Source organism: Chrysochloris asiatica, unplaced genomic scaffold (assembly GCF_000296735.1).
Source record: "Chrysochloris asiatica unplaced genomic scaffold, ChrAsi1.0 scaffold00029, whole genome shotgun sequence".
NCBI lineage: Eukaryota > Metazoa > Chordata > Mammalia > Afrosoricida > Chrysochloridae > Chrysochloris > Chrysochloris asiatica.
Genome location: NW_006408547.1, coordinates 15,832,191 through 15,848,262, shown reverse-complemented (window position 1 = coordinate 15,848,262; position 16,072 = coordinate 15,832,191). Strand labels below are relative to the sequence as shown.

At 39.0% G+C, this 16,072-nt stretch overlaps 1 protein-coding gene across 1 annotated transcript in view; it reads right to left on the bottom strand.

Moving 5' to 3' along the window:
- Positions 1-16,072, bottom strand: part of MYO16 (myosin XVI) — a 912,243-nt gene that overhangs the window by 381,840 nt on the left and 514,331 nt on the right. The window contains exons 17-19 of the mRNA XM_006851537.1: positions 11,554-11,671; positions 9,701-9,772; positions 2,991-3,132 (exon numbers count right to left, since the gene is read on the bottom strand). Of these exons, the coding sequence (XP_006851600.1) occupies positions 2,991-3,132; positions 9,701-9,772; positions 11,554-11,671 (332 nt within the window). The remainder of the gene's footprint in view (positions 1-2,990; positions 3,133-9,700; positions 9,773-11,553; positions 11,672-16,072) is intronic.

Here is a 16,072-nt window from a genome sequence, read left to right as displayed (position 1 = left end):
TATTGAATGATGCAGAAAGCATCAAGAGAAGATGGAAGGAATACACAGAGTTGCTGTACCAAAAGGAAATGGTTAATGTTCAGCCATTTCAAGAGGTAGCATATGATCAAGAGCCAATGATACTTAACAAAGAAGTCCAAAGTGTATTGAAGGAATTGGCAAAGAACAAGGCAAGACTTGATGGAATAAAAATTGAAATCTTTCAAGAAAGTGATGCAGCACGAGGCACTCACTCATCTATGCCAAGAAATTTGGAAGACAACTATCTGCCTGACTGATTGGAAGAGATCTGTATTTGTATCCACTTCAAAGAGAGGAGACCCAATGGAATAAGGAAATCATCGGACAGTATCTTTGATATAACACGTAACTAAAGTTTTACTAAAGTTAATACAGAAACGACTGTAAGCATACATTGACAGAGAACTTCCACAGGGTCAAGCCAGATTCAGAAGAGGATGTGGAATGAAGGATATCACTGCTGATGTCTGATGAATCTTGGCTGAAAGCAGAGAATATCAGAAAGATCTTTACTTGTGCTTATTTACTACGCAAAGGCTTTTGATTGTGTGGATCACGACAAGCTATGGACAACACTGAAAAGTATGAGTATTCTGAAACACATGAGGAATCTGTACATGGACCCAAGAGGCTGTTGTTGGAACAGAACATGGGAACACTGAATGGTTTAAAATTAAGAAAGTTGTGCGATAGGGTTGTATTCTTTCACCATACTTATTCAACCTGTATGCTGAGCAAATATTCTGAGAAGCTGGGCTATATGAAGAAAAAGGTGGCATCAGGATTGGAAGAAGACTAATTAACAACCTGCAATATGCAGATGATACAACCTTGCCTGCTGAAAGTGAAGAGGATTTAAAGTATTCACTGATGAAGATCAAACGCCACAGCCTTCAGTATGGATTCCATCTCAATGTAAAGAAAACAGGTCTTCACCACTGGACCAATAAACAACATTCTTATCAATGGAGAAAAGACTGACGTTATCAAGGTCTTCATTCTTCTTGGATCAACTATCAACACTCTTGGAAGCAGAAGTTAAGAAATCGAAAGATGTATTGCTTTAGGCAAATCTGCTGCACAAGACCTTTTTAAAGTATTAAAGAGCAAAGATGTCAGCTTAAGGGCTAAGGTGCACCTGACCCAAGCCATGGTATTTTCGATAACCTCATATGCATGCAAAAGCTGGACAGTGAATATGGAAGACCATAGAAGAATTGAAGCTTTTGAGTTATGGTGTAGGAGGAGAATATTGAAAATGCCATGGGCTGCCAAAAGAAGAAACAGATCTGTGTTGGAAGAAGTGCAGCCAGAGTGCTCCTTGGAGGCCAGGATGGCCAAACTTCATCTCTCATACTTCAGACATATTGTCAGGAGGGACCAGTCGCTGGAGAAGAATATAATGTTTGGTAGGGTGTAGGGTCAGAGAAAAAGAGGAAGACTCCCAGCAAGATGGATTGGCCAAGTGGTAGTATCAATGAGCTCAAGCGTGGCAACAATTGTGAGGTTGGCCCAAGATCGGACAGTGTTTCATTCTGTTGTGCACAGGGTATCTATGAGTTAGTACTGACTCGATGGCACCTAACAACAACCACAACAACAACATATAGGATTTCGGAGAAGTCCCTGGTAATTTTGAATCACCAACTTTTTTATCAACATCTAGTCCTTATCTTAAAATGCCATATTTTGTTGTTGCTGTTGTTAAGTGCCATTGATTTGGTTCAGACTCATAGCAACCCTGTAGCATTTTCGAGACTGTCAATCTTTGCAGAAGAAAGCTTCATCTTTCTCCTGCAGAGTAGTTGTGGCTCCAATTGCTAACTTTGTGATGAGCATTCCAACGCTTACTCTACACAGACTCAGCATGTCTGCCAATACTTTTGTATTTGGTTAATTTAGGAAACTGAGAATATTAATATCATCCTATGAATAATCTTCACACATACAAGAAAATAAAAGATTAATTGATATAAGAAATATTAACAAACTCAAGAGTCCTCACTATCTAACATAGTAAGGACATCTGCTTGGATACAGATAATTCCATATCTACCCTCAAATCACAAAGTGTATATTGAATAAGCTGATGTACATGCAATGGATTTTATATGTGGACATTTTAATAAGAATCTTAACATCCCTTTTGCCTTGAAATCTTCTGGGTTGTCTACATTCATTTAACAAGACATGCTAGTTTATTCTAGTGCTTCGAGAAAATCTCGAGTGGCAGCAATTTTACAGGGATTTAGTGAAGAATTCTACAGACATCAAAGGTATTCTGAAAAGGTTTCATTCAAAGGCAAGCCTATGTGTGAAGACTTCTGGGTGCAATTTTGCTTTCAGTAATCTACTCCAAGGTCATTACTAATGACAAGAATACTAACATGGTTTTCCATTGACAAAATGCCAGAAGAGCTACAATTTTTAGATGACCAAACAGCCCTGTGAAGCTCCTGCTTAAAGACGACTAAAGCCACAATAATTACCATAGAGACACTTTGTAAAATAGTATGCAAAACAGGGCTGAAAACAAGAGAAAGTAATTCTGATCTGAAATTCATCATCAAATAAATTCTGGGGGGAAAAAATGGAGTATTCAGAAAACTTGAATACCTTAGATATTCTGGGATTGTCTGCAGCATTCTTTCAAGAATTATACATTTTTGATACATCTTGGTGTACATCTGGCCATATATACCTTCAGTGCAGAAAGAATATGTTTGCATATTTATTCATGAAAGATAATTTAATGTATTCACAGTCTGTGTGTAAGGTAGGAGTGAGAGTAGGAAAGGGACTTGAAACTTTAAAGAGTAACTGAATGAGTACTTTCTGTTAAACCACTATTAGAATTAAATGCTTTAATTTAAGGGTCGCACTGCATTATGAAACTTCTTTAAGAGCCCCACCTTTAAGTAGGCTATGACACGAATTGCAATAGGGGCCAGCATCCCATAATCTCTTACCTGCTATGCTCATCTTGATTGTGAAGGCAACAATTCATGGTATTCACCAAAAAGCTAAACAAGCGACTATACAGCGACTTGGCCAAGAGATCCCGGTAAAATTCAGCAATCTCTATACTATGTCGCCGAATGATGGTATCTCCTAAAATTGTAGACAAAGAGAGAGATTTCAGAATAAGTGTTACCTTTATTTAGAAACAAACAAAACTGTCCACATTTTATTTATCTTTCATACACGCACAGACTGTCAAAGTATGAAAAGAGTAATTTTACTATGATTATATGGAGTCCTGGTGTGGTGCTGTAGGATAAGCACTGAACTGCCAATTCAGTTTGAACCACAAGGTCAGAGGTTCAAACTTGCCAGCCACTCCTGGGAAACTCATAGGGTCACTATGAGTAGGAACCAACTCGTTAGCACTTAAAACAATAACAATTATGAACTGTGAATTTTCTCAGTATTTATGTAAAAATTTCTCCTAATATATGTGTCATCTATGTTTTCATCTTATTTATTATAAATTTTGACCACAATCTTTACTTCCATATGTTGTTGTTAAGTGTTGTTGAGTTGATTCCGACCAATAGCGACCCTGCATAGGGTTCCAAGGAGCAGCTGGTGAGTTTGAACTATGGATCATGCAGTTCAAATGACTTTGTAGTCTGATGCATTAGCCCACAGCGCCATGCCAGGACTCCATATAGGTTGTATAATTTTCTCAGCTAATGAACAAACTTTCAGCAGGGTCCCTCTTAATAAGTTTTCTGATAACAATTCATTGGTTTGGATACTGAAAAACCTGTCATTTGGAAACCTGGGTGTGGAGTTGGGAATCAAGATTGGCCCTAAGATAGATGTTTTTATGTCATTCTTAAAGAGGTAGTGATTGAAACTATGAATGTTAAGAATCTTGGAAAAGACACAAAGAAAAAAAAGATTTTGGATGATTTAGAATTGGCCGGAATAGGAGTGTAGATAGGAAGAAGGTCTTGGCTAAACTGACTAATCATTGCATCTCTGTCTCAGCAGAGAATCGAATAATAGAATAATGGCTGTGTGCCATCTGAGTGAAACAGCTGTCAGTCTCTTGGAGGACAAAGAATTGTTTTTGAGAATAGCTGATGTCTAAGCAAGGAAGCAATGATGAGTAAGAGAGCTACAAGTCCAGTCATCAAGGTGGATCAACACAATGTGGCAATGAAAATAGGTGTGCTCAATCATGTGGTTGTTGTTAGGGGCCATAGAGGCACCTCGGGCTCATAGTGATTCCAAGCACAACAGAAGGAAATACTGCCAGATCCTACACCATTCTCACAATGGTTACACTTGAACATATTGCTGCTGCAACCGTGTCAATGTATCTCATTGGCGGTCTTCCTCTTTTCCGGTGACCCTCTACTTCACCAAGAATGATATCCTTCTCCAGGGTCTGGTTCCTCCAGATCACATGATTGAAGTTTGAGTGACAAAGTCTCACCATCCTGGCTCCTTGGGAGCACTCTGGCTGTACTTCTTGCAACACACACTTGTTTCTTCTTCTGGGAGTTCATGGTACTTTCAATAATCTTGTCAAATGCACCAATTCTTCTATGGTCTTCCTTATTCTTTGGCCAGTTTTTATATGCATATGAGGCTACAGAAAACACCAGTGCTTAGTTTAAGTGCAACTTAGTCTTCAACCTGGTATCTTTGCTCTTTACAGCTTTGAATGTTCTTGTGTAGTAGATTTTTCTAATCATTTCTTGACTGCTACTTCCATGAGTGTTGACTGTGGATCCAACCAAAATGAAGTCTTTGGCTACTTCAGTCTTTTGTCCATTTATCTTTATGTTATTTATTGGGAAGATTTTGTTTTCTTTCTATTGAGGTGCAATCTAAGCTGAAGGCTGTGGTTTTTAATTTACATTCAGTTAGTATTTTAAGTCCTTTTCACTTCCATTAACCAAGGTTGTATCATGTACATATTCCAGGTTGTTAACGAGTCTTCCTCTAATCCTGATGATGCCAGGTTCTTCTTCATATAGAACAGCTTCTTGGATTATTTGCTCTGTATATACACTGAATAAGCATGGTGAAAGAATACAACCATGGCACACACCTTTCCTGATCTTTAAACTATTCAGTTTCCTTTTTTTCTCTTCAAAGAACAACTGTCTCTTGGCCTATGTACAAGTTCCCCATGAGCACGATTAATGTTCTGGAATACCCATTCTTTGTATTGTTACCCATGACTGTTCATGTTCCACATCGTGAAAACCCTTTGAATAGTTTACAAAGCACAAGTAATCATCTTTTCTGGTGTTTACTTTCAGCCAAAATCCATGTGATGTCAGAAATTATATAACCCAAGTTCTACTTCCTCTTCTGAATCCAGCTTGAATTTCTGACAGTTCCCTGTCAATGTGCTGTTGCAACTGTTTTTGAATTATCTTCAGCAGAAGTTTTCTTGCACATGATATTAATAATATTGTCCAATAATTCCCACATTCCATTGGGTTACCTCTCTTTGGAATGGGCATAAATACGCATTTTTTCCTATCATTTGGATAGGTAGCGATCTTCCAAGTTCCTTAGCATAGATGAGTGCGTGCCTTCAATGCTGCATTAATTTGCTGTAAGTTTTTAGTTCGTATCCGATCAATTCCTGGAGACTTGCTTTTTGCCAGTGCCCTTCAGTGCAGGTTCAACTTCTTTCTTCGGTGCCATTGGCTCTTGATCACATGGCACCTCCTGAAGTGGTGGAAGATTGACCATTTCTTTTTCATGAAGTGATTCTGTGTATTCTTTCCATTTTGTTTTGATGTTTTCTGCACCGTTCAGTATTTTGTTCATGTTGTTTCTGAGGAGCAGCTGGTGAATTTGAAACACTGACCTTGAAGTTCAAACCGACAATGCATTTGAATGCTTATCCTACAGGGTCATACCAGGAGTCCATTTTACCCATTGTTGTTGTTGTGAAGTGCCATTGAGTTGATTCCGACCCATAGCAACCCTGTTTCCAAGGAGCAGCTGGTGAACTTGAACCACCGACCTTGCAGTTCAGATAACTTTGCAGTCTGACGCATTAGCCCACAGTGCCACACCAGGACTCCATTTTACCCAGAGAATCCTTCATATTGCAAGTCGAGGTTTTAATATTTTTTTTAGTTCTTTAAGCTTGACAAATACTGAGCATGTTTTCACTCTTGGGCATTCTAACTCCAGGTCTTTGCACATTCCATTATAATACTTTATTTTGTCTTCTCAATTACACTTTGTAGTCCTGGTGTGGTGCTGTGGGTTACTGCACTGGAATGCAAAGTCAGTGGTTCAAGTTCACCAGCCATTCCTCAGAAACCATATACATGGTCACTATGGGTAGGAACTGACTCAACAGCAGTTAACAACAATAACAATTACACTTTGAAATTTTCTGTTCAGCTCTTTATACTTTCTCATTTCTTCTAGTCACTTTAACTTCTCTATATTCAAGAGCAAGTTTTAGAGTCTCTTTTGACAGGCATTTTTTAGTATTTCCTTTCTATCTTTTCTTTTTAATGACCTTTGTTTTGTTTTTTTCTTATGATGTATTTGATGTTATACTACAACGTTTTAGTCTTTAGTCATTCTGAATAATAGTGGTATTGACTGGTGTTCCTTCTAGGGGTATGAATATTATCCTATCACAGATAGCAGTGTACTTCAAGATAGATGTTGACATGATCTTTTGAGGATGAATGAGACACCAATCCTCTTCAATTTGATGTTCATGGTATAATAAACCATACAATTGTTAGATTCAAAAGGAGCAATACTAGTGCATTTCAGCTCACTAACACCTACCATATCAATCTTTACGCTTTCCATTTGATTTTGGCAAATTCTAATTTTCCTAGATACATAATTCATACATTCCACATTCTGATTCTTAGTGGATGTTTGCATCTATTGCTCACTCTAAATTGTGCCCCATTAGTAAATAAAGGTCCTGAAAGCTTTGCTCCATTTATATCATTATGGTCAACTCTACTTAGAGAAGACAGTTCTGTCCCAGTCGTATTTTGAGTGCCTTCGAACCTGAGGAGCTCATCTTCCAGCACTGTATTCATATAGCTTTCAGGCTAACCATTCAGAAATAACTAGTACAGTTCTTCTTCTTCCTTGTCTGACTTAGTCTAGAGCCTCTGCTGAAATCTGTGCACCATAGATGGCCCTGATGGTATTTAAAAAACTGACAGATGAGTGACTGGTGGTTTGTCATTCATATTAATATTTGACATATGTTGTCATTTATATTAATGGTGAGTTAAATTTTCTCAGAAAAGGATAATGTATTTGGAGTACTTCATGAGCTGAGTATTGTTAGATGCAAGAATATCACTGGAAAAAAGAACTGCAGATGAAACATTAAAGTTAGCTATGACACAAACAATGAAGGACATACTACTGTTGTTAGCTGTTGATTCTGACTCAGACGAGATTCGAGGTGTGCAGAGCAGAGCTGTGCCATAGGATTTTCAGGCTGAAACATTTTGGAAGCAAATTGTTTTTTTGTTTGCTTTTTTAGGAACTGAGCGAAGGTTTACAGGGCAGATTATCTGTTTTACAGTCAACATATCAGAGTGTTTTTCAGTTCAGTGATTGCGATCCCCTCCAGGGAACATCAGGTAGTCCTCTTCCTGACTAGGATTCCTCTTTCCATCTCATTGTGTTTCTTTCCCAATGTTCTGAATTTTGGTCTTAGGAAAATGCTGCCCTTGTGATCTTGAAGGGCTGACCATTCCATGGTGTGCATACTTTGCTAGGGTTGCTGTCCCCATATAGTCCCCCTATCTAATTTCTGGCAGAAAATTGAGTCATGAGAGTGAGTTCAGTTCCAGATCTGAATTGTGAGTGAGGATCCAAGCCTCAGATTCCTCCAGTGTTGTTCTAACCAGCAAGCCTGGTCATTTTCATAATTTTGAATTTTGTTCCATACTTTCTCTCACTCTATCCAGGACCTTCTAATGTGGTCCCTTTCAGAAGAGTTGGTAGTGGCAGAGCCGGACACCATCTAGTTCTCCTGATGTCCCAGCATCATGGAGAGGGATGACTATTGATTCCATTAGTCCACAGGACTAATTAATTCCAAGCATCTTCAGGTTTCATCATTCTCCTTTCCTCCACACAGGGAGAGAACAACAGGTACACCTTAGGTGGCTGCTCACGAGCTTCTAGTCCTAGTTGTTACTCCCCAAATAGGATGCAGAACACAGTCTTTGTGGACTGTGATATCCTGTCTGACACAGGCAACTAACAGACATAGTACACCATCATTACATGATTAACTTCCCTGTATAGGAAGAGGACTGTGTTTGAAAGATTGATAGTCTAGAATGAAAATAGTTTCAATACAGAAAGCTCATTCCTGAAGCAATATCAAAGGAAGGCAAAATGGGTAGAACCAGGTCTCAGACTAGGCAGCCGACTGTTTCTCTGGTAGTAGGCAAGAAGGATAAAGTAAGGCAATGGCAACTGGAATGAAGAGAAGGTAATATGTTTGAAAGGTATTTATGGGATAGAACTAGCATGTGTCTGACAACCTCAATGGAAAAAGTATCAAACATGGCTCTTGATGTGTCTGACAACCTCAATGGAAAAACTATCAAACATGGCTCTTGATGTGTCTGACAACCTCAATGGAAAAACTATCAAACATGGCTCTTGAGCAGCTAAGTTTCAAATGAACATTTCCATTAAATTAAGAAGTTGTTGTTGTTGTTGTTAAGTGCTGTGGAGTCAGTGCTGACTCATAGTGATCCAGCACAGGGTTTCTGAGGCTATAAATCTGTACGGGAGCAGAAAGCTTCATCTTTCTGCCCGTGGAACAGCTGGTCGTTTCAATCTGCTGGCCTTACGGCTCGCAGCCCGATTCGTAACCACTATGCTACCAGAGCTCCTTAAATTAGGAAGTATACAAGGGAAAATATGAGTGTAAGAATGAGGCAAAATGTATCAGCCACACACCTAAGATTGGGCAGGTGAGTACAGTAGGGAGAGCAGTTAAGAATCATTGTGATCGATTTTCAGAAAAATGCTCAGTTAGATGGTGCGAACTCACAATTATGTTAACAGAAAGGTTGGTAAGACAATAATTTCTAATGAATATTTGATAAGCATGTACCAGAACCATTCTCCTTGCCTTTGAGTAGAGAATGTAGATGACCAGTGATTAAACTTGGGAGTCAGCTAGCATTTGATTCTAATCCTCAGTATACCATTTACAAGTAAGTGACATTCAACGTTATTTTTAAATCTTAGCTTTATCACAAGTTAAAATGGAAGTAATTATGCCCACTTCATAGTGCCCGTCAAGTAAAAAAAAATTCCCAATATCCCAGCTATTATTTTGGTCAATTGAGGTAACAGGAGAAGGTTATTTCTTTATTGAATAGGACATCATGGAATCACACATACTTATGGAACCAACTTTCAATTGAATGAATCCTCTTTGATTGATGACTCTCCCCCCCCACCAAATGTTTGGTAAGGTAGAAAATGTGACCAGTTAATTAAAATTAATTCTCGAGCACATAGTTTGCAATGGGTTTATGATGCTTTTCTTATTTAACATTCAATTCATAAAAATAATTTTACTGGGAAAAATAAGGCAGAACTTTGCTTAATTTCCACATTTCAGAGATAACAACAAATTACACAAAGGTGAAAATCAGAATATAGAAAAACTCACCTTTAAAATATTGAATATCAGTTGTTAAAGCAGACAATAATTCATCTGCAGATACTTGTAACATCCCAGCTACTAAAATTTAAGCAGAATTGAAAACACAATTAGTATATTTTTTGATAGCAAGAATACTATAGTTTATTATTATCATTTGTAACTTTTACAAATCGGGCTGCTAACCTCACGGTCAGCAGTTTGAAACTACCAGTTGTTCCGCTGGAGAAAGATGAGGCTTTCTGCTTCCATGAAGATTTACAGCCTCGGAAACCCTGTGCAGGGTTGCTATGAGTCGAAACCAACTCCACAGCACGTAACAACAACAGCATGGGCACATTATAAAATGTACGTCTTACAGAAGACTCAACCACCTCTGCTGCTGTTGTTAACTAGAGTCAGGTGGTTCTGACTCATACTGACCCTGTATTTCCAAGGAATGATTGATAAGTTGGAACCTCCAATCTTGTGACTCAAACTAACCTTTCAGTGTAGTGTTTAGCCTATGGCATCTTACCAGGACTCCTCATTGTCAAATTCAACAAGGGAATCACTTATAGTAATCAAAATATAAACAAATTCTTTTGGTTCTTTAAATCACAACACAGTTTTCCTGCTTGTTCTTGCACGTGGTACAGACTGTTTCTCTGAATTCTTAGATGACTTTGAAATCAAGTAAAGATATGTTGGTTATTGATAGGCTGTGGTTTTAAGGTATTTTGTAGAAATCTGGGAGTGACTAACAAGAAAACTTCAAAGTAAATATAGATTTGGGGCAAGATCTTTATCTTAGATTTTATTTCAAGCATTTAGTTAATGATGATGGTGGTGGTTATGTGTCGTGGAGTCGGTTCTGACTCATAACAGCCCTGTACAGGGTTTCTGAGGCTGTATATCTTTACAGGAGTAGAAAGCCTCATCTTTCTCCCATGGAGCAGCTGGTAGTTTCGAACTGCTTACCTTGCGGTTCGCAGCCCTATTCGTAACCACTATACTACCAGAGCTTCTTTAGTTAATGTTAATGACATACCCCCTAAAATATACAGGGTATAGGAGGTGGGGAAGAAGACTATTTAGCTCAGTATAATTAAACTCAAGTATATGTTGATGAATCAATGTTGTTAATGGAGTTTAAAATATCATAATGTAAATGTCCATCTTCTTTATTCTCATAGCCATGTATAATGTTGTGTGTGTCATCAATCAATTCCTACTCACAACAACCCTGTATAGAGTTTCCAAGGCTTTTCAAAATTTTGGGGGCAAGAAAGCTTCATCTTTCTCCTATGGTATGGCTGGTGGGCTCGAACCACAGACTTTGTAGTTCGCAGTCCTGGGCTTATCCTACAGAACCACCATAATGTCAGTGACTTATAATGGTGGTGGTTGTGTGCTGTGGAGTTGGTTCTGACTCATAGTGACCCTGTATAATGTTTCATTCTGTAAATGTTTATGAGAGCAGAAAGGCTCATTGTTCTCCCACGGAACCACTGGCACTTTCAAACTGCTAACCTTGAGGTTAGCAGCCTGACTCATAACCACTACACTACCAGAATTCTGTAACAATTTATAATACATAAGTACAAATTAGATACAGGTCTTTTGTTTTTGTATCTTCTTCTCCTTGATCTCTCCCATCGTTGTTGGTAAGTGCCTTCAAGTCAGTTCTGACAAACTGCGACCCTGGATAGGGTTCCTAAAGAGCAGCTGGTGGGTTTGAACTACTGACTTTACAGTTAGCAGTTCAGTGCTTATCCTACAGCACCTTGTAAGGGTCACTCCTTCTTACTTTTCTGTAGTATGTCTCCATCTACTGGCTGCTTTACAAACTGCACATCAGTGAAGTTCATGGTTGCACTGACCTTGTTCCAGAAGCTGGAGGTCAGACACAAATGTTGAGTCGGCGTCTGTGAGAGTTGTGAACCGAATATCTCCAATGTGAAGGATTGCTGCTAGAATCAGAAACAGATTCTCCACCTCCTATACGTTTTACAAATAGAGAAATTGAACAGAATTCTTAAAAACTATAAAAATAATTTTTCTTCAGAACCCCAAAATTGGTTAAAATAATAGATAAATTGAAGGGTTGTGGTTTTTCACAGCCCAGGTAGTTGATAAGAAAATTAAGGCTCTCTGAAGAATATTTCTTTAGTATCAGTGTTTCTGTTCCTTAGTAACCCTATCATGATCCAATTATTTTCCAATTTGAATTTTGTGTTGCTTTCTCCTTAATGGAAGGCATGCAGAATCCAGGAGCATTTCTGAAATTTTGTTATGAAATAGGGATTCTAAGACATACTAGGTGGACTATACATGCCCTTCTGAATTCTGGGGGTAGGATTATGTGGGGCACATATGCTCCTCTTGACTCTGGGGTAGGATTATGTGGGACACCCTGGACTCTGTGGAGCAAATTATGTGGGACACAGAAGTCTCCTGAGCTCTGCACTGTCTTCTAGTTCCCTTGACAAGTGCATACAATTTAGGGCACCTGAAAACACAGTATTCCCACAAATATGGACTCATCTTGAAAAAGGTAACTTCCAAAGAATGCACAGGAAATCAAACCCATGCCCACCAAGTTGATTTTGACCCTTTAGGACCGAGGGGAAGGGGCACACAAAGTTTCCGAAGCTGTAAATCTTTGTGGAAGCAGACTGCCAGTCTTTCTCTTATAGAGGCGCTTGTGAGCTGCAACAGTAGACCCTTCCGATAGTAGCATGCACGTTAACCGCTATGTCATGTTGTTGTTAAGTGCCGTAGAGTCAGTTCTGACCCATAACAACCCTACACAGGGTTTCCAAGGAGCAGCTGGTAAGCGTGAACCACCAACCTTGTGGTTCAAACCGAATTTGCAGTCCAGCGCATTAACCCACAGCACCACCCCAGGACTCCCATCACAGAACTCCTTAAATAGTACAAGGAACCCAAAATGTAATTATGAGTCTTATTCCCCAGTTTTTTTTAAAAAAAGGCCAAAAGAAACAAGTTTTGTCAAATCACATTTCCAGAATGCACCAACTTCATATAATACTCTGGAAATATCGGAATTTGTGACAAATGCCTGTTTTCTTTACTTTGTTTCAAACAGGTTTAGGGGCCCTGCTCCTGAAGGTAGCACGGACTGTCTGTGGGAAAACAGCGCCCAATAAACCCCAGAGGAGGGGACTTTAGGTGGGTGTTACATTTCCCACAGGTCATAAAAGGAGAACAGGGAAGTGATATTTTGATATGAGTGTGTGGTTTATTATCATGCAAAAAAGTGGCTGTAAATGATGGTGTGACTGGCTGGAGTCCCTTGTAAGGTCAGACTGAAGTAGAACTCTAATTTTGGTAGGGTGGTGATGTGCTAAGGAAGTTGGTTCTGACACACAGCAACCCTGTGTAGGGTTTCTGAGGCTGTAAACCTTTACGGGACCAGAAAGCCTCATCTGTCTCCTGTGGAACAGCTGGTAGATTAGAACTGCTAGCAGTTCAAACACATCAGCCCCTGTGCTACCAGAGTTCCTTGAAGACGAAGTGTCAAGGGATTCTAATCTGAGTTCTCAGTCCCTGTGGCTGTTTCATTAAGGAACAAAGATCATGCTATCCATTTCCTACTTACCACTTTTCTGAGATAAACTGATAAGATATGCATAGAATTTTTAAATTTCTAATAAGTAAAGGGAAACATGTATTCCTAAATAAACAAAATGGTAATTGGTCTTTAAGGTATTTTAAGGAAAACCCAGAAAAAAAAAGGGAAAAGAAAAATGATGTTGGTAAGAGCTATCTTTGAGCAGAAGGTAGCAGGAAGTAAGTGGATGTTTGCTGAAAGAGAATATCTAGGAATCTGGAACTCTACATACAGAAGTGGGACCTCAGACTTGGTTTGGGCTAGTCATTTTGTGACAAGAGTGAAAGATCGTGAAGTTACTTTAATTTAAAAATGTTGTTGTTGTTGTTATGTGCCGTGGAGTCAGTTCTGACTCATAGCGACCCTGTACAGGGTTTCCGAGGCTGTAAATCTTTACGGGAGCAGAAAGTCTCATCTTTCTCCCACGGAACAGCTGGTAGTTTCGAACTGCTGATCCTGAGGTTCGCAGCCCAATTCGTAACCGCTACACTACCAGCTTCTCTAAAACAAATATTTAATGTTATATAATCAAATTACATCCTATTTATAGGGCAAAGGACATTAAGATTTTATAAAAATCTTAGTTCCCTAATCTGAAAATTTGGAACCATTAAATCCCAGCAATGACTACTGTGAAGGGTGGGTCTAAGATCCAAGTCTTCTGTAGTTGGTAAAGTATTGAAGTCCTTGGGACATCCACAGATTTTCTCTAGAACTTCACATTTTCATCATAAGGCTTGATTGTATCATTTGTAAAGTGAGATAGTTGAAGAGGATGACATTAATGCAGTTGTCATCTGTAAACCTGTAAGCTTGTGGTGCTATTTAAAAATGCCTATGAAAACTCCCAACTCAAATATTTCAAATTCTAGTCATGCATGGAGTCCAGGTGTGGTGATGTGGGTTAATGCGTTGGACAGCAGTTCAAGCTTACCACGTGTTCCTCAGAAACTCTCTATTGAGTCACTATAGGCTGGAACTGACTCAACAGCACTTGACAATAACAACAACAACAAATTATTCACACCTGATAGAATAGCATTTTCCTAATGTCTTCAAATATTTGGCAACTTTTAAAAAATTACAGTTCTTCATTAAATATTCTGGAATCCTAGTGCAGCGCTGTAGAATAAGCACAGGAGTGCTAAGCATAAGGTCATTTATTCAACCCCTCCAGCTGCTCCTTGGAAACGCTGTACAGAATAGCTATGAATATGAACTGACTTAACAGCACTTCACAACATACAAGCTAGGCCATCTCTCCACCTGGCACTCTGCCATACGGGCTATGGAGGGTTGTGTGTTGCTTGGTGCTGGAAGCTAGGCCACTGGTATGTTTAATCCCAGCAGGGTCACCTATGGGGGACAGGTTTCAGAGGGGCTTCCAGACTAAGACAGACTAGGAAGAAGGAGAGGCTGGGCACATTAGAACGGTTAGCCACTGAAAAATCTTACATAGAGCAGCAAGGCCCTGTCAGAAATTGGGCCATAACATCAAAACATTATGATTCGCACCAGAATATTGTCAGATATATTGCCAGAAGACGAACCCCACAGGTTGGAATGCACTTAAAATACAACTAGGGAAGAGCTGCCTTCTCAAAGCAGAGTTGTTCTTAATGATGTGAATGGAGTGAAGCTTGGTTGCTGTTATTAAGTGCCATCAAGTCAGTTCTGACCCATAGCAACCTTGTATAGGGTTTCTGAGGAGAAGCTGGTGAATTGGAACTGCTGACCTTGCAGTTCAAACAGCTTTGAAGTCTGGTTCATTAACCCACAGCGCCACCCCAGGACCATTTATTTATTGATTGGCACAATGCAAAATGAGAAGAAACAGCTATAAACATTCATTTATAACTGAAACCTAGAAATAAAGAAGTATGTAACTAAGAAAATTGGAAGTCGTCAAAAATGGAATGGAACACATAAAGATCAATGTCCTAGGTGTTGTTGTTGTTAAGTGCCTTTTAGTCAGTTTCGACTTATAGTGACCTTGTATAGGGTTTTCAAGGAGCAGCTGGTGAGTTTGAACCACTGACCTTGTGGTTTAGAACAACCTTGTGGTCCCATGCTTTATACCACAGCACCACACCAGGACTCCTAGGCATTAGTGAACTGAAACGGACTGGCATTGGCCATTTTGAATCTAACAATTATGTGGTTTTCTATGCCAGGAATGTGAAATTAAAGAGGAATGGCTTCATATTTACTGTCAAATATCTATCTTGAAGCACAATTCTGTCTCTCTTAGGATAATCCATATGCTTACAAGGAAGACCAGTTAATAGCATTATTATTCAAATTTACACACCAACCACAAAGCCCATTGATAATGAAATTGAAGAATTCAAACAAGTTCTTCAGTCTAAAATTGATCAAACAGGCAATCAAGATGTATTGATAATTACTGGTGATTGGAATGCAAAAGTTGGAAACAAATAGGAAGGATCAGTAGTTGGAAAATATGGTGTTGATGGCAGAAAACATTCTGGAGATCGCATGATAGAATTTTTGAAAGACCAATGATTTATTCATTGTAAATACCTTTTTTAAACAGCATGAAAAGGCAGCTATGCAAACTGATTCAGCATTGAAGGCACTCACTCATCTATTCCAAGAAATTTGAAAGACAGCTACTTGGCCAACTGATGGGAATAAATCCTTATCTGTGCCCTTCTAGAGAAAGGTAACCCAACAGAATGCAGAAATCATGGAACTGTATCATTAATATCACATACAAATAAAAATGTGCTGAGCATAATCCT